The 25,590-nt window shown below is 41.1% G+C and overlaps 1 protein-coding gene across 2 annotated transcripts in view; it reads left to right on the top strand.

The window, feature by feature from the left end:
* The window catches only part of C3H1orf21 (chromosome 3 C1orf21 homolog), a 225,589-nt gene that overhangs the window by 89,789 nt on the left and 110,210 nt on the right, over positions 1-25,590 (top strand). For both annotated transcript variants that reach the window (XM_057728999.1, XM_057729000.1), the window contains exon 3: positions 23,768-23,862. In XM_057728999.1, coding sequence (XP_057584982.1) covers positions 23,768-23,862 — 95 coding nt within the window. The remainder of the gene's footprint in view (positions 1-23,767; positions 23,863-25,590) is intronic.

The following is a 25,590-nucleotide window of genomic DNA, read 5'->3' as shown; positions in this document are numbered from 1 at the left end:
TCACTGGGCATAGCCTCAGGGCAACAGGGATTTAACTGATAGACTTGTTTGTCCAGGTAAATAGATGGAGTCTGATCAGTGGTGCTTGTTGGTTTCATTTAAAACCTAGCAGTTCCTTCAGTCCACTAAGTGCTTACCATGTCTTGTGGCTTAGGCACTGTGAGAAGTACTGAGGCCAAAAGGATGGATTAAACCTGGTCCTTGCCTTTTAGGAACTAATAATGATACAACAGATGGGCATTGCAACAAAAAATGTCAGTATCATATGATGATAATACAGAAGGGTCTCTTATCTTAGGGGTAGGAAAAGACTCATAAAGAAAATGGTTAAGGCCTCAGCTGAGTCTTAAAGGATGAAAAATAGACAGAGGAACAGAGGAGTGGCAGGAGTTTCAGGCTGAGACAGTGAAAAGGCTCAGAGGTACATTATGCATCAGGCATGTAAGGGGAGACTGGGAAGCTTTACCAAACCAGTGGGCAAGTAACTTTAAAAAATCTCGTATTAGGGCAAGTATCTTCAGTATTTGGAAACTTTACACTGTAATTTTTTTTTTCAAAACATCAAAAAACTCACACAGACAGTATAGGAATCATAGTTATGTAACCTGGAAATTGGCTGAGCATTTAGAAAATACTAGACAGATAGTCCAGAAGATTTGATGCTAATTCCTTAAGCTATTTAAATGGTCCACCTCACCTCAAGTTAGTTAATTATAGACCTTGAGATATTAATGCCAGTACATGGCCTTGCTTACATGTTGAGACTGTATTATCATTATAGCATCATAGAACCAGCCAAGGTGTGGTGTTTGTCCCATGAAGGGATTAGAATGTGACAGTTATTTATTATTGCACACTGGTGATGTCTCCAGGGTTGATTCTCTGTGCATCATATGTCGTGTAAAATCTTCACATCTGGTGAAATAACAATGATGAAACCATGGTGATAGTTATTGCCTTGAGGGACACGTGGGATGTCATTATGGCACGTGAGCCCTGAGTCTTTGCCCCAGATTTTAGAGGGGAGGATTGGGACACAGTAGGAGGTAGCAATGGCAGGTCCATCTCCGTGGGACAGAGCAGAGGTAGGTCTACCATTCATTCACTCACCAGGGCTTCCTGAGCGTTCAGCTGTGAAATATTTCCAGTTGAGTAGTTTGTGATTGTATGTTGGTGTCACAGTTTAATTGTGTTTCTGATAACACATTCTAAACAGTGAGGAAAACTGCTTCATCCAGTTCAGTACTCCTAAAGTGGTAATCCTCATTCAGTGGTTGTTGATTAGGCCAGTTACAAGATTAGCATGGCTCCAATCCGATCAGTATTTACAAACAGGCCCTGTGTGCTTGTGGGTGGTAGATACAAAAGAAACAAAATCAAGTGACCTGCCCTCAAAGAGTTTACCTTATTTTAGAAAAGACACCATTTGTGCATGGGAAATATTCAGCAATAAATAGAAACTCGAGAACATGTAACAAAGTGCTACATTGAGTGTCTGTTGGCACAGAGTATCCTCGGGTACCATGGGTAACGGGAAAAACTAATGTAGGCCTGCGTTTGGGGTAGAGAGGAGTGAAATGTTATGGGAAAATAAAGACATTTCCCTCTTAGAGAAAAATCTAGCCACTCTTCAGTAAATCATTATTATTTTATGATCATTGACTTTGAGCTCCTTGTAGATAAAGCTTATAATCTAATCACACACTACTCTTGCCTAACATAACATAATGTCCGATATGTAAGTTATTCAATAGTAATGAAGTGATATTAATGATAGCTATTATTTACCGGGGGCTGTTATGCCCACTTATAGGTGAGGGGATGGAGACCATGAGAAGTTAAGCAACTTCCCTAAGTTTACACAGCTAATATGTTAACTTAGGGAACTCAGCTGTGTCTGATTTCAGAGCTTAAGTGAACGATTGTGTACTTTTGGAAGGGGAAGCAAGGAAGGCATTCTGTTAGGCATAGAAGGGGATTTTTTAAAATGTACAAGATACAGTTCCTCTGTTCCAGGAACTTTCAAGCTGATGGAATAACAAAGCTGTGGATCACCTTCCTCTTCCTTTCTCAGCTGGGCTGTCCGTCCATCAGGCACTGACTGATGGAGCCCTGAGACGTGCGGGGCCCTTTGGTCCTGGCCCTCACCCTGTGATCTGATGGCAGTCCTCTGGCTCACTGCTATCAGTGCTATCTTCACAGCCATGCATCATTCCATGACAGTGAACTTCAGGGCTCTGAAGGAGGAGCACACAAATGTGATGGGCCACATTTTACAGTAAATTTCTTTTTGTTGTTGTTGGCAAACAATCACTGAGTACTGGTAGGAAAACACCCCCTCTTACTATACCCTGCTTCTGAGCCAGCACCTGTTGACTAGGGTCTGGGAAACTTATATCTGAACCAAAGGAAGGACACCTCTGTTTTAGAGTCTGGGAACTCATCTGCATGTCTGGCACTGTCTGGCTCTGCAGTTCCTTGGACCAAATGAAAACCTGAGTGTATCAGATAATTAATCCTAAACTCTCTAGACTTTGGGGATAGGAAGACAATAGAGTTTGCTGTAGTTGATGCTTCATTTCCTTGTTCAGGTATTTCTATTTGTTCATCTCATTGTATTAAGATGCTCTGATGTTAAAAGGAAAAAAAACTGGTTGTGAAACTCATATATATATAGAATGTCACTTACCAAATGACAATATATATTCAGTGTATATGTGCATGGGCTAAAAACAAGCCTCTAGGTATTTACCAGGAAAGGTGAGTAATGATTATCTCTGGGCAGTGCTTTGCATTTCTGTTATATTTCCAAATATCTGCACCTTCTTTTCTAAAGGAAGTTTTTAAAAATTAAGTAAATTTTTTTTTTCAAAAACACACTATGATGAACATTACTGTTATAAGATGAATATGCTATTTATGAAAGAATGACCTAGAAAACTTTCTTAAAGGGGTTTATTTACTTATTTAGTACTTTTTATGTGCCAGACACTATTTCAAGCATTTTTTTAATATAAATATAATTTATTTATTTATTTATTTTATTTTTGGCTGCATTGGGTCTTTTTTTTTTTTTTGCATTGGGTCTTTGTTGCACTACACAGGCTTCCTCTGGTTGCCGCTAGCAGGGGCTACTCTTTTTTTTTTTTTTTTTTTTTAATATTTTAATTTATTTATTTATTATTTTTGGGGGGGTACATTTGCGATGCTCTGGCTTCTCATTGCAGTGGCTTCTCTTGTTGTGGAGCATGGGCTCTAGGCACTTGGGCTTTAGTAGTTTTGGCACGAGGGCTTCAGTAGTTGTGGCTCGCGGGCTCTAGAGTGCAGGCTCAGTAGTTGTGGCACATGGGCTTTGTTGCTCCAAGGCATGTGGAATGTTCCCGGATCAGGGATCAAACCCATGTCCCCTGCACTGGCAGACGGATTCTTAACCACTGTGCCACCAGGGAAGTCCCAAGCATTTTGTTATTTATTAATTCATTTAATCCTCATAATATCTTATGAAGTAGGTTCCAGTAGGAACCTATCCGTATGGTCCCCAAATCTGTACATTTAACCCCTATGCCATGCTATCTTATCTTCAAGTAAAGGTAACCACCTGCATAGGTTATAAAATATGAAAAGCAATGTGGTCAAGATGCTGGCTTATTAAGAAAGTTCTGTATTTTCACATACCTGTTGCCACTGATGAGCACGTGTAGTACTTTCCCTTGTTAGGAATTGTTGCTGATAGCAAAGTTTTTCTGTCCCCTGCTCCTCATTGTTAACTTTACCATGAACCATCACATTAAATTCCAGGGCTCTGAAGAAATTGCTCACTTTGCTAACTCATGGTACGCTAGTTAAACAGTCGGTTTCATTCTGCCTGTCTCCAGCCCTGCACCCAATAGATTGCTTCAGATTGAGATAAATTGAAAGGTAGGAAATAACTATGATGTAATTCCCCCTATGAAGTTTATTTTTAGCTAATGGGCCTTGTCTTGCTGTTCATTTCAAAGCATAAAGAGGAGAAATCATGTGGGGATTTGACAGATTGCTAATTCGAACTTGGGCCATCTTCATCCTCTGTGACTTGAGTCTCAGTCTCTCACTTCTCGCATCTTCTATTGGAAGTAATTCTTTACAGAAGTAACTCTCTTAGAGAGCACAGTAGGCTACAAACTGCATGAGGTTTTATTAAAACAAACACAACAAATGACTGTGGCCTAGGAAGCCCCGTTTATAGAGCAGCCCTTGACTCAGTGGCTGGAGATCTTGGGTATGTTTGGATTCTGCCGCAGAGTAGCTGCTACAAGGTGATCTCTGTCTTTCTCAGTTCCACATCTTGGGAGTCAGCAGGTTGAATTTAGGTGATCACTGTGGGAGAGTGTTGAGCGCTCATGTTCAAAGGTTCTACTTTACCTGCTTCCCAGACTGTGGACAGTTCACTTGACTCTGTGGTCTCAGTTTCTCTCAAGCTACGGGGCCATTGGAAAGATTGTGTAAGATAGTGCTTTGATGATTTTTTTTAAGATTTTTTTTGATGGTGGTGGTAGTAGTCAACAACTAACAGCTTTATAGTCCCAAGCTGACCAAGTGTTGATTGCTTTATAATTTTTTTCTTCTAAAAAATTAGAGAGAATTATCCCCAGTATCTTCTGTAGCTTCAAAGCATTACCTAGAGTAGAAGACAAGAAAGCTGAATGTGTGGGGGTGACTATCCCTGCTTCCATCTTGGCTGGCTGGTTTTTAGTTTATCTTTCATGCAGTGATGCTCGCATTGGTGTGGTGCAGTTGCTGCTCAGTGTGAGGTTTGTGTTGCTGAGTTCTTGTTTTAAAGTTTTGTCGGAAGTAGTAGTGGGATATGTTAGTTCTGTTTTTGAAAAGGATAATAAAATGTGTGCTAGGACATAGTTTTAAACAAAATTTAGACAAAAAGGGAACATTTAGTTTCCAAGGTTGATGGCTTTATACTGTACTGTACTCTAACCCGGTCACTTTCAGAGTGTGATTTTGTTATTGACTTACACAGCTATATTGTGTTGGTCCAGCCAGACTCTAAAAGGACAAGAGAAAGTCACAATATATAGAAAGTCAAATTCTAGAGGATAACAAAGAGATAATAGTCTCATGGCAGTTATATTAAATATATGCATAAGTAATACTCCACTAACATAATTAACAATACAGTTTTAAACAATGAATAAAAAATGGTCTTTGATGGTTTATAAAGGTTGCATAAAGTTTTTATTGAAGTACAGTTAATTTACAATATTGTGTTAGTTTCAGGTGTATAGCAAAATGATTTAGTTATACATACAGTAAAACTTTGGTTTGCAAGAATAATTTGTTCTGGAAACATGCTTGTAATCCAAAGCACTTGTATATCAAAGCAAATTTCCCCATAAGAAAATGGAAACTCAGATGATTCGTTCCACAACCCAAAAATATTCATATAAAAATGATTACAATAGAGTAGTATAATACAAAATAATAAAGAAAATACAAAATATAAAGAAAAATAAATTAACCTGCACGTACCTTTTAAAACCTTCGTGGCTGGTGTGAGGGAGACAAGAGAGAGGAGGGTTATTGTGTAGGACGACTTTCACTATCACTAACGGAATCACTGCTGTCTATTGACTCAAGGGAATCTTTTTCTTTTTGTGCAACTTTAGCAGGGAACCTATCCAATGACACTTGGTTTTGTCTCCTTATGAGGATTTCGTGGAAAAGTGACATTGCATTGTCATTAAACAGATTCATCGCTTGCACTTGCGACAGCCTTATTCGGGTGGTGCTTTTCTACAAAATTTTGCAGTTTCCCACATTTTACACCTCTCCCTAATCTCATTTGAAGTGAGGGATTCCTCCGCCTTTTTCCCCTCCTCCTATGCAGAAGAGATCTCCTCCATAACCTCTTGCTGTTGCTCGCGATGCAGATCCATTAGTTTGTCTGTGGTCAGCTCCACTGGCTCAGTTGTGATCATGTGATGTTCGGCGTCACGTACTGCTCGTATTGCAAGACATTGCTCGTTTGTCAAGTTAAAATTTGTTAGAAATATTTGCTCGTCTTGCGGAACACTCGCAGGACAAGTTACTCGCAATCCAAGTTTTACTGTATATGTATTTTTCAGATTCTTTTCTTCTATAGGTTGTTATACAATTAAATTTTCTTAGGTAAAAGGCCGTTGCTGAGGAGGGAAACTGGTGAAGAGAGAAGACCATGAGAGACAAGTGTATGCAGTTCACTTTCTTAAAAGTAATAGTCCATGCTTAAGTTATAATGTAAATGGATATTTACATTTTCATTTAAAATATATTTTAAAAGCTATGTGCATGGCTATTAAGAATTGAAGATAAAAGATTAAGGGTGAAGTGAAAAAGCATGGCACTGAAGTAACAATCTGTGAAATTAATGATTTTTTTCAGATTGTAAAACAAAGTCAAACTGCTACAAGTCTCTATTTAGATTATGTTTCATTTCCATTTTGAAAACCACACTCAAGACAAGCTAAATTGCATTTAAATTCCCTTTTAGCTACAGGCACCCATGCTTCACTGTATAAATGTCACTGTTGATTTTGATCTATAACCAAAGAAGAAATGATCAAATTGTATATGAAATAGGATTTTATTCTTAAAGTTGCACCCAGCATTTAGGCCTTTATTGTGTCAGCTGTTCAACACAATATTTTTTCATTAATTTTTTACTTCCCGTTGCCTTCTTTCACTCCAGAAATGTCTCTTGAATTTTGACCATGTCTTTCCTCCTTTGTTCTTTGCCTTATTTCCTCTAATGCAGTTGTTCTGTTGCCAAGGGTTAAGATGAATAACAATATGCTTTTAGCTCAGATAGAACTCTGAAAATCACGATTATTCATTTAAGAAATATTTATTGAGCAATTGCCAGAAACTGGCTTTTGCTAAGGGATGGAACAAGTGAAAAGACAATGGCTGCCCTCATTTTGTTTACATCCTAGGGCGTGACCCAGGCAGTGAACAGAGAGACATATAACACACTGTCCGGTTGGGGTGAGCACAATAAGGAAAATAAGGAACGCAGGAGAGAGTGATGCAGTGGCTGGTTTAGATTCACAGGTCAGAGAAGATCTGCCTGAGCCGTTGACGTTTTTGAGCAGAGACCTGCAGGGAGGAGAAGGCCATGGGAACACCCAGGAACAGTGTTTCAGGCAGAGGAACACCAGGGCCAAATCCCCGAGAGGAAAAAGCCTGATACCCTCGGGTTGGGAGAGTGCTGGGTGAGGAACTCAGAGACGCAACTTAGGGTCAGACTGTGCATTGCCCCAAAGCTCAGGTGTGGACTCTGGATTCTATTCCACGTGTAATAGAAGCCAGGAGAGAGTCTCAGATGTGGGGGAGTAGGGTAGTCCAACTTTGGTTTTAATTTAAAGGCTTACCTTGGCTGCTACGTAGGGAATAGACTCTAAGACACAAGAGTAGAAGCAGGTGACCAGTTAGAGTCTAGTGGAGGCAAGAGATGATGGTGGTCTGGACTAGGGAGATATCAATAGTGATAGTGAGATGTGTTCAGGTTTGGGAGGTGATTAAATATGAGCTTCATTAGTGCACATCTTATCCCTGAGCTTCTTGGTGAGGCACTGGGTGTGGTGGGTGGAATTTTATACCAATAGAGGCTTCTCCTCTTTAGTGGTTTTTAAGTTCTGAAGCCAGACCAGGTTCTGAGGCTTAGCACCATGGGGTGAAAAGGGAAACTAGTATTGTGAGAGTAAAGACTCTTTCAAGATGGGGATGTCAGGATTAACAAGGTCAAAATTCTACCTTAATGTTTTTTGCCTTTTTTTCCCCTACCTTCTTGAGGCATGTTGGTTTGATGCTGGTTGGGATGTAGGGGGCAGTGTTCTGACTCTAGTTTACAGTGCTTGGCGGTACCTAGGCTTGGGGCGTGGCCCACGTGAAGGGAGTCACTTCAGGCTCCAGAACCTCCTGGGCTGAAGTGCCTCTGTTCAGCATTTCCTGTGCTCTGATAGAAACCACTGTCTCATTTCACTCAAACTGAGTAGAAAGGGATCTTCAGACATGACTTGTTTTTTCATCTTTAGCAAGTTGGTTGAGGGCCAGGGGTGGGTGCCTGGAAGGCATATTTCTGGTCTCCCCCTTCCCCTGATAGCCACGGCGCCCCCTTCACCTGGCTGTTCCTTTCCGCCAACAGACTCTTCTGATTCCTGCACTTTTTGATCCTCTTGGAACTCTGGGCTCCAGTTTCTTCTTTCCCTGACCTGTTCTGAGCTTTAGTCTCTTTGTTTCAGATCTATCCATCATCCCAATTCAGTTACCTTTTACATCTTCCCAGAGTAGGAGCCAAGTCCTATAAGATGCAACAGCTGATACACAAATAAAACATAGATTTCTGTGGAGGCAAATGAAGCCCCCAGAGAATTTCCCATGAATCTCTTTTCCAGTTTGCATTGTTATCTTTTAAGGGGAGAATAGCATCGCACACTTACTTACCATCTTCCTGCCCTCTCCTCAGTACCTCCACCACCGTGTGATAGCATCTGTATCCCCCAGACTGCTCCACAAGACAACCTCCTTTGTGCTCAGTAGACTCTTACAGAAGAAAAAAAAATCACCTATGAAAAGTTACAGTAAATGTGCGACCTTTTTGTTAGATACCCTCACTTTTTGGAGCAAGTTGGGCTCTTGCGGGTTTGGTTTCCCTCCAAAGATTGTGGGGAGAAAAGAAGTTGACAGAATATGGAAGATGAGATTATAAAGAAAGTCAAGTGGCCAATTGGAAGGGGTAGAAAAAGGAGCAGGTGACAGAGGGGTGAGCAGAGTGGGTAAGCCAAGGGTCTACCCATAGAGCATCCCAAAGGAGACAAGTGAATCATCTATCTCTAGGCCCTTTCCAGTTAAGGGGACGTCTGAAGGATTTCAAGGCCTGAAACCCACACCTTAGAGGGGATGATGTGGTTTGCTCCATGGGGAACAGGTGCCTCAAGGGTGGTGTTGGCTGTTTCTGGAAACTGACATGATGGTGGTGGTGTAACAGGGGCAACCTGTAATTCTTGCCCTTCTAGTCTGGCAGATACTTCACTGGGTATGTGCTACCAAGACCCCCAGACCTTGGGTGTACTTTTACCAGATCCTGCAGGAGCAGCAGGTAACCATATCACCCACTGGCCTTGATCAGGTGAAAGCCCTCTTTACATCATGTAAAAGAAACTTTGGAACATGTCCAGGTCATGCATTATACTTGAAGATCTTTGAACTCTTGAGATTTTACCTAACTCTGGCCTTTGGGTGCAAGCAGCATCTCAGAAAGGTAGCTGAAAGAAAACAGCTAGATGTGCTAAGGAACTATGTCTGTTCTGTGTCTCTGAGCTGTCCTCCCAAATTCTCCTTTGCCCCGTTTGTATAGAATTGTGTGGGCCTTTCATACTTTGCTGTGTGTTGAAAATATCTGACTTAAATCATTCGAAGTCTTAAAAATTACAGAAGGTCTTTTTTAAAACTATTTCCAGCTTTATTTATATCTAATTGACATATAAGGTATAAATTTAAGGTATACAATGTGATGATTTGATGTACATATGCACTGAGAAATGATTATCACAATAAGGTTAGTTAACACTTCCATCAGCTCACATAATTATGTTTTGTGTGTATGTGTGCATGTGTTGAGAACATTTAAGATTTACTCTGTTAGCAACTTTGAAGTATATACTACAGTAGTGTTATCTGTAGTTACCATGCTGTACATTACATCCTCAGAACTTACTCATCTTATAACTGGAAGTTTGTACTCTTTGACCAGCATCTCCCCAGCCCCTGGCAACCACCATTCTACTCTGTTTCCATGAGTTCAGCTTTTTTAGATTCCATATGTAAGTGATAGACAGTGTTTGTCTTTCTATGACTTATTTCACTTATCACAGTGCACTCAAGATCCATCCATATTGTCACAAATGGCAGGATTCCTTCTTTCTCATGGCTGAATACTATTTCATGGGATATATATACCACATTTTTTATCCATTACTCTATCAATAGACATTTAGGTTGTTCCTATATGTTGGCTCTTGTGAATAATGCTGCAGTGAGCATGGGAGAGCAGATGTCTCTTCGAGATCCTGATACCGTCTTTTTCGGATGTATACCCAGAAGTGGAATTGCTGGATCATATGTATGATAGTTCTATTTTTTATTTTTTGAGGAACCTCCATACTTTTTCATAGTTACTGCATCAATTTACAGTCCCACCAGCAGTGCAAGAGGTTCCCCTTTTCTCCGCATCCTTGGCAAAGTTCTTATCTCTTGTCTTTTTTGATGATAATTCTAACAGGTGTGAAATGATTCAGCAGTTCTCTTTTGCTATTATACATTCCTCTCGAGGAAGCAAAATGGACCCTAAGAACTTTCACTCTCGTAATCTACATTTAAGTGGGTGGGTGAGGGTAGATTACATATAGATGGTGGGTGGAGGTTGCTGAGGACCACTTCCCCATCAGCTCTGAGTTCTCAGGCTCTCACTACAGAGCCTGCCTAACAATTGCTATACGACACAATTTGAATTTAATTGAACTGCTCAAATGCCCTTATGAATCCTCCCCAAAAGATAAATAACAGTAACAGCTACCATCTCTTACACATACACTGAGCAGAATGTGTTACTAAAATAGGCTCGTTCAGACTGACCCAGCTGTGGAGGATGGTGTGTTCTTATTTGCTGTGCTTCTCACCATTAAACTGTCCTCGAATATACTGTCCCCCTCACTCGCCCAGACACACTGTTCCTAAAGAGCTGTTCTTTGTCGCTGTCAGAACACACTCTAGTCTCTACGGGGACGATAACGTGGCGATTCATAGCAGCGTGAAATGATCTTTTGTTTTATGTGAATGAAGCTTTTCTGAGAAGAGGTACAGGCTTGTCAGGAGAGAGAGAAAGAGCGAGAGCCCTCCTTGCCCCTCATATGCATGTGTGAACGAGCTCTCTCCTCGCCTTCCAGGACCTTTCTTCATGCGATCTGCAGTGAAAGTCAAGTCATGAATATTTTTCATAAGTAGGGAAGCGGTACTCTTTTATCACAAACTGTATTTTAGCTGTGTTTTTCCATTTTAAAAATTCAGTGGCAAATGCTTGTAGCCTTGGGAATTATTTTAACTGAAAACGACTCTATCCAGTTTCTTCTTATTCTTGCTAATGATTGTGCTGCCACTAAATTATTTCTAATGGTTTTAGAACCCAGAAGCCTGCTTCAGTCCAGAGGCATATTAAAAGAATCACCAAAGATCACTGAAAAGCAATTTAAATTTTTTACTGTGTAACCTCAAAGAATCCCAAAGAGGCATCTCAGTCATAAACCTGCTTCACAGTGTACTGAAATCTAGTCCCATGAACCTCTAGCTCTCTGCCACTCTGCTGACTTTTTGTCTGTCTTTCTTTAGACTACCTCAGAAATCTCCCCTCTCTAATCTTCTGCAAAACTTCCCCCTCCAGCCCAGTGCTGCTCTTTAGCTCTGCTCTTTCTGGTGTCAGTCCAGGCTGCTGCAGTTTCCCCCGCTAACCCCCTCACCCTATGGCCAGACTGCATCACGAAGAGCACAAGCCTGGCTGGCCTGCTGGTGAGGTGCCTTGGGAGAGAAGGAGGGGACTGGGATGCTTAAGCACCCGGATTATTATCTGAGAATCTTTTCCTTAACAGAAATCCACTTAAGTCAGAACCCAATTAAAGGAATTAAATCAGATCAACATTAAGATGTCCTTCTTCCTCCGTACACACACTCGCACGCGCACGCACACACACACACACCCCCACCCCAGTGGCCAAACTGTTCAGTGTTTCTATGGCAGCCACACTCCATGGGGAGGAGTTTCTGGAATGATCATAGAATTTCCTAAGTCTGACCAGCCATCCTGCAAATTCATGACCATTGATCTTGGGCAGCAGTGAAGGATCGACTTTGAATGAATCAGCAGAAATTTACTGCCAGTCCTAGAAAAGCAACTCTCATCTCAAGCCCTCTTGATGACAGTGGAATTTTATCAACATCATGTGCAAAGGAAGTGCCACTCTGTTAGTATCTATTTGTATTTGCTATTATTACCTTATAGTTTACCCTAAAAAGAAAATATATGTTTGCATTTATTGTAAATCTTATTTTATTGTAATATATTTTTTAATGCCTGACCTGAAAAGGTTTATCTTAAAGGTGACTTCCATTTGGGGAGAGGATACTTATTGTGATAACATGCTGTAATAGTTCTGTAATGAAAGTCAGCAAAGAGAATTTTCATTTTTATCAGAAATTAACTTTACTGCACATTCATGGGAAAGTCGAATAAGAGCACGGGGTCTGAGTCAGACTGCCTGGGTTTAGGGCTGGAACCCAGTCCCACCACTTATTAGATGGTAGAGCTGGATGAGTGAATGTTTCCTTATGATGGAGACATTAATGGTTCTCGTTCATAGAGCCCTGTGAGTATTAAATGCGCTGTTGTATAACAAATTTTCCAAACTGGATCTGGGACATTTAAAGGGCTCTATAAATGATAGCTCTCTTCCTTCTCTTACTCCTCCTCCTCTTCCTCCACGTCTTCTTCCTCCAATCCCTCCTTCTTCTCCTCCTCCTTACTCCAGTGAAGGAAGAGATCCTTGATTTATTGCTTGGTCTTAATGCTAAGATCACATATCAAAGTTGTAGTGTGTAACAGAAGCCTTAAAATGAAGTTATCTTTCAAAATACATAGGTTTTGTAAAGACATTGCAGTTTTTACCGTGTATTAGAGAAGAGCTTCCGTTTTCTTCCATTAGATGCAGTGGTGGTCAAATCGCTATTATAATGAAAAGTCTCACAACCCTTACTTTGATTTGTATATTAATTCCTAACTTAAGGAGGGCAGGGATGATATCTTCCACTGACAGAGGCTCCAGGCACCTGACAAAGGAGGATCTGGTAGTTTCCCTGATGTTACCTGTAAACATTAGATGTCTTCATAACTTTTATTTATATCACTGTGATTTGCAAATATGTCCAAATCCTTTCTGAATCTATTCACACTTTATGCCCATATCATTTCTCAGAGTAATTATCTCCTGTGCTTTGCGGTTTAAAAAAAGAACTGGCTTAGTGGTTAGGAGCCTGGCCCTGGATTCTGACCAACTTGGGTTAGAACCAGCACGGCCACTTGACCAGCCAATCAAGGGCTAATCTCTGCAACTGTAGAAAATGGGTTATAATACCAGCCTCAAAGGGCTGACATGAGGATTAAATCAAAGTAGGGGAGAGGAGAGACAGCTGGGAGTGCTTTCTCTTGAATGGCTATCAAGGATACCAGGAACCCCACCAAGAATAGCAGAGAGGACTTAGCTGGCCTCCGACTTTTCTGTGGTCAGTGGAGAACCAGCTCTCCAGAAGAGTCAGAGCAGAGCTCTTGAGAAACTGGGTGAATGGCTGTCAGAACCACCATGCCCGCCCTCCCTCTCTGGGGGTGCCTCGCCACTCATTCTCTTTCTTGGTTGGGAATTGTTACTGTATGATATAAAACTTAAACCCCCTCTCCATAGGAAAGCCTTGGTTGCATTTGCATTCCTAAAGGAATCCAGGCTGGATTTGGGTCTGGTTGCATGTCTTTTGTCAGAGCATGTCAGAAGATGAATGTTCCGGGGCCCTTAATGACTGGCTAATAGTTCCCTGGTCACTGAATGAGCCTCAAATGAATGGAGGAGATGTGCTGTTTGGCCTCTGAAGTGATGAAATGGTTCAGGAATGGGGCCTGCAGGTCCTGTCTTAATTATTAAGGCTGCTGTAGTGAGGGAAGCTTTACCACCCTCTCATCTTTGCAGCTGTGGACACCTCTCAGCTTGTCCTCTTCGAAGACATGGACAAGACCCGAAGAATGCTAAGAGGCCACAGCACCCATGCACGTGCATCTCAACACACTCCGTTCATTCAGAGAGGTCTAGCCCCTGCCTCCACGGCACACAGCTGGGAAGTCACCCAGCCAGGTCCAGGAGAGAAAGGCCCTTTGAAACCGGTGCTCTGTCCCTTGTGATTCACTGCTGTCCTGCCAACAGGAGCTGGGATCAGGTTCAGCGGCAGTCCCTTTGCCCGTAGGTTAGATCACACCCCCCATCTCAATCACTCCTTATTCTGTGTGCTGTGATACCTCCCCATCCCCAGTTGAAGGCATACCTGTTGGGGGAGGCAGGAAACAGGTTCTGGCAGATGTTGTATCTTAAGCTTCAGCCCCACCAGTGCCCCACCCGTTGACTCTGGTAAAGACTCCACCCTCGTGAGACTTTCTGTGGCTGCTTTCTCTGGCTCTTGGCCAGTCTTCTCCATGTGTTGTTCTTCCTCACCTTCCTCAACTGACGGGTCCACTGTTGTATGTAAGTTCCACCTTTGCTGCACCTTCTTTCCGAGAGAGGCCGAAAGCCTTGGATCGTGATGGTTGGGGGTCTCTCCAGAGGAGATGGTTGAGGACAGGCCAGAGGACAGAAGCTTAGCCTATAATGGTGGCTTCAGTCTAGGGCCTGGTTGAGGAGTCCATATCCCCTCAGAATGGAGCCTGCCTCTAGTGGGATTCACACACCAGGTCTTCCTGCACTGGCCCTGGCGACCTCTTCTCCTTACGTCCCTCGAGGCTCCCTGGAATTCTGCATGTTGGCTGCAGCTTGCAGTCGCTCCTGTTTGCCATGCTCTCTCTGGCTGTTGACCTCATCGTCCCCTTGCCTAGACCTGTCCTTTCCACACACGCTAGTGTTCCTCAGCGCTGCACTGACATACGTCACCTCCTCCAAGACTCTCCCCAGCCTTGCTTGGGGGGTCCCTCCTTTCTGTTCTTATTGCAGTCACCCCACATGTGTGCTTCATGGCTGCAAACGCTCTGCACTCTATTTGCTCATTTTCTTAAATCTTCCCCCCACTGGCTGTGAGCTCCTTGGGAACAGGATCTGCTTCCTTTCCCTAGGCATAACCCCTGGACTGAGTACTACATTCTCTGGCACATAGTAGGTGCTCAGTGAATATTGCTGAAGGAAAGAAGGAAAGAAACACAGAAAAGACAGCAGGGGATAGCCCAGCACTTGACTCAAAGACAGAAAGCAGCTAGTTCCTTCCACCTCCTCATGTCTGAACAAAAATCAAGAGCTGTTTTTGCCCAGACCTTTTGGGGCCAAAAGTGTGTTCATAAATTGGTATAGTTTACAGAGAGCTCCTCACAGTCAAAAAGAAGAATGCTACAACTCCAATTAGAGAAAAGGGGCAAAAGATATGAAGAGATGTATCACAAGGAAGGGAGTACAGGCGAATGATCAAAACAGGGAAGAAGTGTTCAGTATCACTCGTAAATCTGGAAACATCAAACTAAAATAAAAATTAGATACCATTTTCACCCTTCAATTCATTGCATAGTTTTAAAAAGGATAATACCCTTTATTAGTGAGGGTGTGCTGAAATGAGTTTTACATCTCTGAAGCAAGACAACATTTTTATCTATTTCTGGTTTTCACATATATCTAAGCATTAGGTTTCACTAGTGAATAAGGATACAGTGGGCATATGAGACTTGCCCTCTTCGTGACGTTAACAATTTTCAATTATGAGACATCATAAAGGGGGATATATACAAATATGTACAATCTCCCTAATTCCCCTAGTGGACACCCAGTGGCCAGGGTTTACTCTTCCACAAACATGAAGTCTGAAAACATAATTTCCCTGCTTATTTTTTAACAGCTTATATTTTTAGACCATTAGCACTTAATGTATTAGACAGTCTTATTTTGAAATTAGTTTTCCTTTATTGGGTTGATTTGAGACACATGCTGAAAAGAACTGAGAGCATTCTGTATTAAATGCACCAAAGCCTTGTTTTAGAAATGTTCAAAACAATTAGAATGGGCGGTTCACAATTACCCTGGAAATTGCTTAATGATAACTATTACACTGGAAAGGGCGAGATCACTTTGTGCCAGTGAGGATACAGTGATTATCACAAAGGGACTGCCTGACTCAGAGAATTGATACTGGTCCGTGAGGTCCTTCAGCTGAGTCTCTGCTTTGTGCCTAAGGTTTTCGAGATTGAGTCTGTCTTGGTGGACTGTGGCCGAATGGCGTAGGGTCAGCGTAGCTGTGCGGTCAGTCCAGCCGGAGGAATGTGCTCAAGGTAGCAGAAGGGTTCTCAGGGCATAAGCCCCCTGCGAGACATTGGTTTTCCTTGGGCACCATTTCCCAGCCTCCATCCCCTCCCCTCCACACCCCCTACATTGCTGGTCACAGAGCCCAGCCCACAGTAGGTGCGCAGACAGTCCTGAATAAGTGCTTTCCAGATGAGGAGGGTTTAGAAGTGAACCAGGGTTGGCTGTGCTGTAGTCCTTAAAGCCTTTACTATTGTCTGCTCTTTAATGCCTCTGCGACAAATTCTGTTCAGTCCAACAGATATTAGGCACTAACCTATTGCTGCAAAAATAAGAACCACAAAACTGTGTTTTGGAGATTAGGATGATGGGAGAGGTGAGACAAGTTCAGAAGCATAGCACAGTGGTATAATAGTGAAGAATGTGGGCTCTGAAGTCAGACAGCTCCCATTTGCAAGCTGTGTGAAGGAAGGAAGGTGGGGGAGGGATGGAGAATATTAGCTGAAAAATTTCTAAGTTTGATCAACAACAGCAACCCACAGATTCGGAAGCTCAGCAGCTCCAGAAAAGATAAAGGATGGATGAGACTGGCTTGTCAGTGGTGGCTTTCCTTCCCATAAAGAAACTATGGCTGCCTCATCCCACTCCCAGCCATAGCACATGTCTAACCTCAAAATTTTCCCTTTATGTTGCATTCCTTAGAAGTGTACCAATTAGTGATTCCTGATTTAACGCGAATCATCTTTTGTTTGGACACCAAAAAAAAAAAAAAAAAAGACTGAGAAGATGTAAATTTGAAAAATGAGCTTTGATACATGCCTTAGTGGAATGCTACAGGAGAAGGGAGGTGGAGAGTTGGGCTAGGAAAGCTGCAGAATATACTGGAAGCTTGGGGAGAGGTTTACATGGAGATGTAAGATGGGTTCAGAAGAGGAGGTTCTTTGACATCAAAGACAAACTGCCTGTTTAAAGTATTGGCTCAGGCCAAGCTTTGCATCAAGGAAAAGAGAAGTGTTTCCTTCTTCCTTCTCTGCCTCTCTGGATCTCTACCTCTCTGGATCACATAACCACCTCCCAAGACCTAGCACTGAGGTTGCTGGTGCTCGTAATGGATGGTTCAGCTACATTGAATTAACTGGGTTTTCCACGGAGTAACCTGGAAATGAAATCGTCTCTTCTCACGTAGTTTCTGCACAGAAATGCCCTTTGAAGTGCAAATCCTTCTAATATTGGGGTTTGTTGGTTTTGTGTTATTTCGTTTTTACTTTCAAGTGCCCTCATTGTTAGAAAACACCAGTGACTTAATTCCCAAGCACATCTTGGGCTTTTCCAAATCCCACTCCAAGTCGTTGAGAGTCATCTGTGGGACATGCAGGGAGTGGCCCTCTGCCATCCCAGGGCTTCTTAACAATGAAGTTTCCTGAATTTTTAGGCACTAAGGGTTGGGGGAGAGCAAGAAACACCTGACGGGGGAGCTGTGGTGTGAAGAGACATCCCGGTGATTGTACCTCTCCTACCACAGGTGTTGAAGATGTTCTTCAAGTACAAAGCAGCTGGGCTTAGAAAGTCAATGATTTTCTGTGATAAAGAGGCTTTTGCTAAATTTTGAACCAAGCTGCAGATATTATTTGTAATAATATTTGTATTATGAATTATCTATGGTATTCCCAGTCATATAAATACTATTGTAATTAGTTTTATATTTACTTAGGAACTTGCAGTTTATAGGACATGCACTAGAGTAAAGCAGAGACAAGTACATGTAGTTAAAGGAACCCAAATTGCATATCGAGCATATTAAGCACTCTAGGAGCCGAGGTAGCTTACTGAAACGGGCAAAGGAAAATGATCAGAAAAAGAAGGAAGCCAAAGAGAAAGGTACTTGGGTTCGACTGAAGCACCAGCCTGCTCCACCCAGAGAAGCACACTTCATGAGAACCAATGGAAAGGAGCCTGAACTGTTGGAGCCCATTCCCTGTGAATTCATGGCCTGTTGGGTATAAAGAAAATAAAAGACCTGGACTGTAAAAACAAAACCAAAAAACTTGAAATGTCGCTTAATTCAAGTCTTCTGCTAACATGTGGACCTACCTTCTATAGCTTAGCCATCTTTGAATCAGGATGGCTCGACAGTGTTCCATATCAGACTCCAAAGATACAAGTTCAGTTCCATCTTCAGCTTGGAGAAGTTTACAATTAGTCTAAATCACCTCACATGTGAAGGACATAACACTGAGGGAGTTTCAGGCAAGTTTTAGTGAAAAGTGACAACTTTAGAAATTTGGAGGCAGAAGAGATACTTGTAGCCCAAAGAGATTAAAGAAGATTTTATAAAGATAGTGAGACTTGGGTTCATATAGTCTTTGAACCAACTGAGAAACTGGGAAAGAAATTTCAGATAGGGGAATAATATAAATTTTAGCCCAAAAGCCTGACTTCCACACTGACGACATCACAGTCAAAAGATCAAGCTGAAAGAGCAGTTCACACTCATTGCACTTGTTTGCAAAGAATGGTATTTTTTTTTTTATTAGAGATATTTTTTCGTCGTTGGAGAATCCAGAAAGGGGGGGAAAAATGAACACCTCAGACAAACAAGACTGCAGCATTGATTAGGGGAAATATTTATTCATGTGTGAACTAAGATCAACTCTCTGGGTTTTTCTCTTTTTTTAAAAAAAGACTTCATTAAACGCCAGTGTGCCAGACACTTTGAGTAAAAAAACAGGCACCCAGTCCACCCAGACAGCATCTGACGGGCCCCTGAGAAAGACCAGGGCTTAGACACAGCAGACGTTGAGGTGAGTGTTTGTTCAATGAATAAACAAATGGAGGCACGAACAGCAGATGAGGTGGAGTCCTCCAAAGTAAGAGGTCATATTTCCCAGTGCAGTTCACTCAGCTATCCATCTTTGGTCTTGCCTCCTTGTCCTTCCAGAAAAGGGTTTTCCTTCCAAAGTGGCTGTTTTTAGAGGCACTGTCCTTCTTGCTCTAAAACAACCATCCTGCCTGTTCTAAATTAGAACCTCACCCATCCACTCTTGTGCCCTTAAGGAAGACTAAGACTAGGAGTTGTGCCAAACTGGCAATAATTGAGTTAGGATATAAAGGAAGATAGAGGAATATTATTTTATTGTAACCCCAGTTTAACTCAAATAATGATCACTTTTCTTTTTCCTCTCATAAAAGTTATTTATTGTTCTTTTAAAATTATATTTTAATTAAAGCACTATATGCACATAGTTAAAAAATGCTAAAGGCTTATCATGGATGATAATACCCCCTTCTCACTTTCTTATTTGTTAGCATAGTTAAGTCACAATTTTCAGTTAAATTAATTATTGATGTTTACATTGTGTTTTGTTTTTATACCTTGTTGGATTTCATGCATTAGAAATAGTGTTCCCTGCAGAACCAGCAGGGTTTTTCTAAAGCACCAGCCAACATTTATTGAGCATTTGTTATGGGCTAGGCACTGTTTTAAGTGTATTAATGTATTAATTCATGTGACTATGTGTGAGATTCAGTACTGTAAATCTTTCCATTTTACAGATGAAGAAACCAAGGCACAGAAAGCATGAGTGAGTTGCCCAAGGCCATACAGCTAGTCATTCTAGCTCTAGAGGCTAGAGCCATCGTGAATAATCATCTCTTGAAAGAATCTCACCAAGTAAAAAATAACGATCCCAGGCAAGAATTTGAAGTTGTACCAGGATTTGGGGACTTGAATGCAATTAGCTTGGGAGACAGGATATTCAATGGGAGAAACCCAAGGAGAGTGAGTTTACACTGAAAGGCAGAATAGTTTAGTCTTTTAATTGGTTTGCTTATTTTTGTAAATAGTTCTCTTACCTCTTGTCCCAAGCCCTCATATTTTCCTGAGCAGATAATTACAATTAGTCTACCAGAGAGTCTGCATGCAAATTCTGGATGATGAAGCAATCCAGAGCGTTCAGTGAAGATGCCCAGATGTTAGATTGTTTTGATATGAGGACATTAGTGCAGAGTTTTTGAAATTGGAACACTCCTGGGAAAGATTCATTATGGTACTTATGCCATTGATCAGAAGAAGACTGTAGTGAGAAAGTGTGAAAGTATCAATAGATGCGAATGTCACCATTCTAGGAAACAACTGTAAGATTCCTTCTTACCTCAAAGAGTGGCATTTCTAGAGCTCTTGCCTGTCCTCCTTCTCCATCTAATATGGGCTTTTATGAGAACTGTTAACTGTTTAATAGTTCTGGCATTATAAACTCACTCCAGCACTCATCTCCATCTAACTGATTCATTCTAAAGTCAGTTCCACTGATTATAAATGTAACCTTGTAGCAGATCTATCTGCAAAGCTTGGGAGAATGGGATAGGGGCCAATGAGCTGTTGACAATGGAAGAATTGACAGGATCCCCAAAATGGGGATGATTCCATAACATCTGAAGCAAGTCCATCCAGTTGATCCCCTTCTAGTTCTAAAAACTTAATTTTATATACGTATATATGAGGCACTTGATGTCAAAAGTGAGGTACAGAGCTTTGGGGGGAAGCACTGTCTAGCGTGATAGAGCTGCCATAGAAACAGTGTAGCCCCTCTCTGATGTAATCTGAGGAATAAAATGCTAAAAATATCACCACAGCAGTGCCTTTACCCCAGATCTATTTTGACTGGCACAGCCTGCAACTGTTTACATAGAGAGAAGGGGGAGCAGGTTCGAATCGGGGTGTTAGCCCACAGTTCCTGACGTGCTTTTTAATAAGCCACCTGACAAGATCAGCAGGAAGAAAAGAAAAATTGTGAACAGGTGTGAGGGAGCCAGAGGAAGAGGGTGGGCTTCTTGCTCCTCTAAATCAAGTTGGCACATGGTTCTGCTGCCAGGAGTCTCTGGCTTGTAACAGTGGTTCTGCTAATTGCCTCCAGTGTGGGATCGGATGAAGGGGGCTTAAAGTCCCACACAGATTCCCCTGTGCCCTAAACAAAAGGAAAACTGGATTTCCATAGCGGTCGCGTCACTGCCATAACTCGAAACGCTCCGTTCGTCCACAGGGAGTGCCGTTCATCCACAGGGAGTGCCGTTCATGACGGCTGCATCACCATGGAGACGTGTGACACGTTGGTTGATGAGTTGTCTGTTTCCAGATGGGCATCTTCAGCCCCAGCACAAGCCTTTGAGAAATTTGACAGACCGTTTTTAAGTATTTGCTTTGTACAAACTGTGGTTTCTCTAAGGGTCTTGCTGGCTTTTTTTGTTGCTGTTTCGCACCACAGTGGATTTTGTGCAGTGTGTTGTGTAAGTAATAATGATAGGTCTGGCTTTGCAGTCGTGGCTGTTTGGTTTTTCTTTCTTTTTTAACCAATCGTAGCGTGTTCCACAAAGACAGCATTGGCTAGCCGGCCGTGTTCATGACCCGCTAAAACCTATCCTCTTTCTAAATTGGTGATGTTAGAAAAAGTCTGTATGTGGGATCACGCTGCTTTGAAAGTCATATGGCCAGTAGCTTTTCTTCATTGGAGAAAAATATTAAAAAAATATTAATAGTCTGTCTACTACTTTCAATTCAGTTGCGTTTCCCGGAGGGATAAAAAGAGAATGAAGATGAATATCACTCAGCCATTTAGAAAGTGTCTGCTGTAGGCTGTGGCTTGGGGCTGGGAGAGGACAGCAGGCAGGGCAGGGGCGGGTCCCCTCTGGAAGAGGCCTTTTGCTGTGCCGCCGGCAAAGGGCCATCTTTTGGAAGGCTCTTTCAGAAGGTTCTATTTAGGTCCTAAAATGCTGTGCTTTGCCCATCTTGTCACATGAGGTTTTGTGTCCTCTAGACAAAATCATAGAGTCCACTGGAATTGTGTTTAAAACAAATACATATGTATGTGTGTAATTGATATTTAAATAATTAGAGACTCACCGTTAAGTAATTAAGATCACAATTTAGTTCAGTTAAACGTTCATAATTATCCCAGTGAACCATCATTTATAAATATTAATGTTCCAAACTGAAGTTAGGGAGGCCCATCTTCAGCTATTATTTTTTCCTTTATTTTTATCTCTGTTTCGTTATATTGGAGACAATTAGTCAGTATCTTTTCTTTTTCAATTAACAAGTGCTTTTCCAACTTCTGAGTAAATAATCCCTAATTAAATGTGCGAATTTTATTAATTTACTTTTATTTTTTTCTCTTCAGAATACCAAACTGGAATGTGAAATTCTTGTATGTCGTAACTGTGGATCAGAAGCCACTGATTAACTTGTTAATACGTTTAGGACGTGGTATCCCTAAAGGACTCATTACTGTCACCTCATACCAGTCTTTCTAATTTCTTTAGAAAGAAGCAGAATCAATAACTACCTTGAATTGTCAGATGGAAAAAAAACAATTGGCTTAGCTGTGAACGTGGAGTCTTTATTGCAGATATATGCAAATGTATGACTTTCATAAGGATGATGATTTTGAGAAACAATTAAACAGCATAATTACTTGAAGAAATATTACCGTAGCAAACATCTTTGGGGGGAGCGTCTTAAGGGATAGTATGAAGAAGTCTGAAACTGTATAGGAAATGGTATTATAACTAATAAGGCAAGAACTTACGTGAGAATATAGTCATTGTAGCAAATTAACCACAGGCAACAAGAAAATATATAGCAACTTCCTAGTGAGAGACACCTGTCTGTTAGGTAGCCTCTTGTAGACATTATTCCATGCCATGCACTAGGCAGTCATCAGTTTGTTGGTTGATGAAATTTTCTAATTCCATAATGTCTGATTTTTTTTCCTACACACTGGACTAAAGAGGACTCGAAGTCCCACCTGTCCTTAACCTTAGTGTGCACAGTCATTTCCTGTTGACAGAAATCTAGTGAAAAGGTCATCACTGTCATTACCAAACCTCTACCCTGGAAGAGAACTTTAATTGCAAGTTTTCCTGAGTTTGTCCTATGATGTATTTCGATATTGGGATTTGTTGTACACTCTCCCTGGCTGCTGCAAAGTCCAGGTCCCATCCATGGGTCGCTCTACTCTCCAGCCTTGAGTGATATACCTCCCCATTAGAGCCATGTGATAGTATGGCTCTTCGCATGTGTGACTTTACAGAGAGCTTAAAGTCTATACGTATCATATGAAATCGTTGCAGACAGTGCCACATTTAATATGGGAATCACCAACAGGAAAATTTCAGTTTCCCGTTGCTTATATCTATTCGTTGATCCGTTAAGCTCTTTAGTATTACTTTGTTTTTCCGAAAGAGTGAAAGTCAGGTGTGAATGTACTCCATGACGTTGCTGCCACAGGCATTTTGAACTAATATTCTCATGGAGAAAAATCTCCTTAGATCATTATGTGATATGCCCTACTGTGTATAAGTTCCAAATCGTCTTTAGACATGGAATAACCTCTGTTTCTGCTGCCACCATCTGCTCTCTGTGAAAGGACCAGGCAGTGCCACTTTCATTAGCTGCCTTTGTGGTGCTGAGCTTTTCCCAGTGGACAGAGGAGAGCACCTCCTAAAAAGAGGCTGGCTAAGCTTCTTCCAGATTGTTTCAAATGAACCACATATAAAGGCCACAGGGAAAAGGCTGTAACAAATTATGCTATTGGGCTTTTCTCACTGACATTTTTCTACCATTGTGAAAAAACTTATAAAATGTTTTTTCTTTTTTTGGCACTCAGATGAGTATAGGATCAAACCGGTGGAAGAGGTCAAATACATGAAAAATGGGGCAGAAGAGGAGCAGAAAATAGCAGCCAGGAACCAAGAAAACTTGGTAAGCAAAGAATTTCTCGTCTAACAGTGAATTTTGGTGACAGCATTATAATAAAATCTGCACTGCATGTTTCAACTGCAACTTACACACTGGCACAAGATTTCTTGAAAATGCCGTTGCTATTTATAGCTTGCCTGGAAGCTGCACCATTACTCCTGTATCCTGTTTGTTTCTGAGCAAGCCCTTTTTTAATCTTGATAGAGAATGTTTCAGGGGAAATATAGCAAAATTTCCTTTAAATTTAAAGGAAAAAGCATAAAATAGGATTAAGTTTTATGGGCGTTGGGGGTGGGGGACCATTGCCTTTTTTCTTTTTCTCTGCATCCTTTAACTTTTATCCAGATCAGAGTGAATGGCTAAGTTTCTTTATTCTCGACATGTAGTGTTGTTAAGGAAGTTGCCTTTGAAAGGAAAATAGGGTACTTTGAAGGTAGGTGTTCATCACAATAGTACTTCACATTCACGGTGCTAAGGTATTGTGGGTTTTGAGTTAATGTGAGAATTCTAATGATCTGACACAGATAGTTAGGAATCTCTTTCTCAAATACAAATCAATATGCATGTTCCACCTTCATATTCCATCTCTAAAAAAATTTAGTAAATTATCATAGTAGCTGATTTCTTAAGAGATTACAGATTGTTAAGAATATGCATTTATTCAGTTATGTTGGAGCAAAATTGTTTTTTATTTTGAGATTAATTACTTGCTGATTTTTTCATGTTTGAATATATTTTTAAGAAGCTTGCGATGTCATAAAATATTTTCACTTGACTTAAACTCCTTTTTCCGTTATGTGCTTTGTTTTTGTTTTATGATTTCTGCTACAGCAGAGGGAGTTGGCAGAATATTAACCAGTGCTCATGAGTATTTAAGGCTGTCATTTTCCATGATACGCTAATGAACATAATGGGCTCATTCTTTTTCCTCTATTCTTTTCTTTTTTCTTTTTTTAAAAAATTCATTTATTTTTTTATTGGCTGCATTGGGTCTTCGTTGCTGCTTGCAGGTTTTCTCTAGTTGTGGCAAGCGAGGGCTACTCTTCGCTGCGATGCGTGGGCTTCTCATTGTGATGGTTTCTTGTTCTGAAGCATGGGCTTCAGTAGTTGTGGCATGTGGGCTCAGTAGTTGTAGCTCTTGGACTTAGTTGCTCTGCAGCATGTGGGATCTTCCCAGACCTGTGTCCCCTGCATTGGCAGCCAGATTCTTAACAACTGTGCCACCAGGGAAGTCCCTCTATTCTATTCTGAACATGTGATCTACAACTTGAAATACTCAAGTATCAACAACTGAATATTTTAGATCATTTTAAAGGAGTGAAAATACTCTGATAAAATTTTGCTTCATAAATGGGATTTGGATTTTAAGGTATCCCTTAAGTCACAGAGGTTCATCATACCTGTGGTATATTTTAACATCAAAACTTAAATCCAGAAAAAGTTAGCTATGACTAAATAATGAAGTTAATATTATCAGACTTTTTACATGAATTTGTTTTTTTGCTTTGAATAAATAAATAGATCTGAGTAGCTGAAGCAACAGTAGTCATTTTTCTACTCTATTTTACTGAAAATCAGAGTTTGTCCTTGCTTGATATAATTTTATCTTAAGTTATGAATCTCATCTTTAGTAATAGCATTTCCATTGGAGGTTAAAGAGATACTGGGCCAGCCGGCCGGTGGCTCTTTCTTGGATGTAAGTAAGTGTCCATCTCTATTTCACATCCTTGT

The sequence above is a fragment of the Hippopotamus amphibius genome, chromosome 3, assembly GCF_030028045.1.
Source record: "Hippopotamus amphibius kiboko isolate mHipAmp2 chromosome 3, mHipAmp2.hap2, whole genome shotgun sequence".
In the NCBI taxonomy this organism is placed as follows: domain Eukaryota; kingdom Metazoa; phylum Chordata; class Mammalia; order Artiodactyla; family Hippopotamidae; genus Hippopotamus; species Hippopotamus amphibius.
Note: the sequence above shows the minus strand (reverse complement) of the source record. Positions and strands in the feature narration are given on the sequence as shown.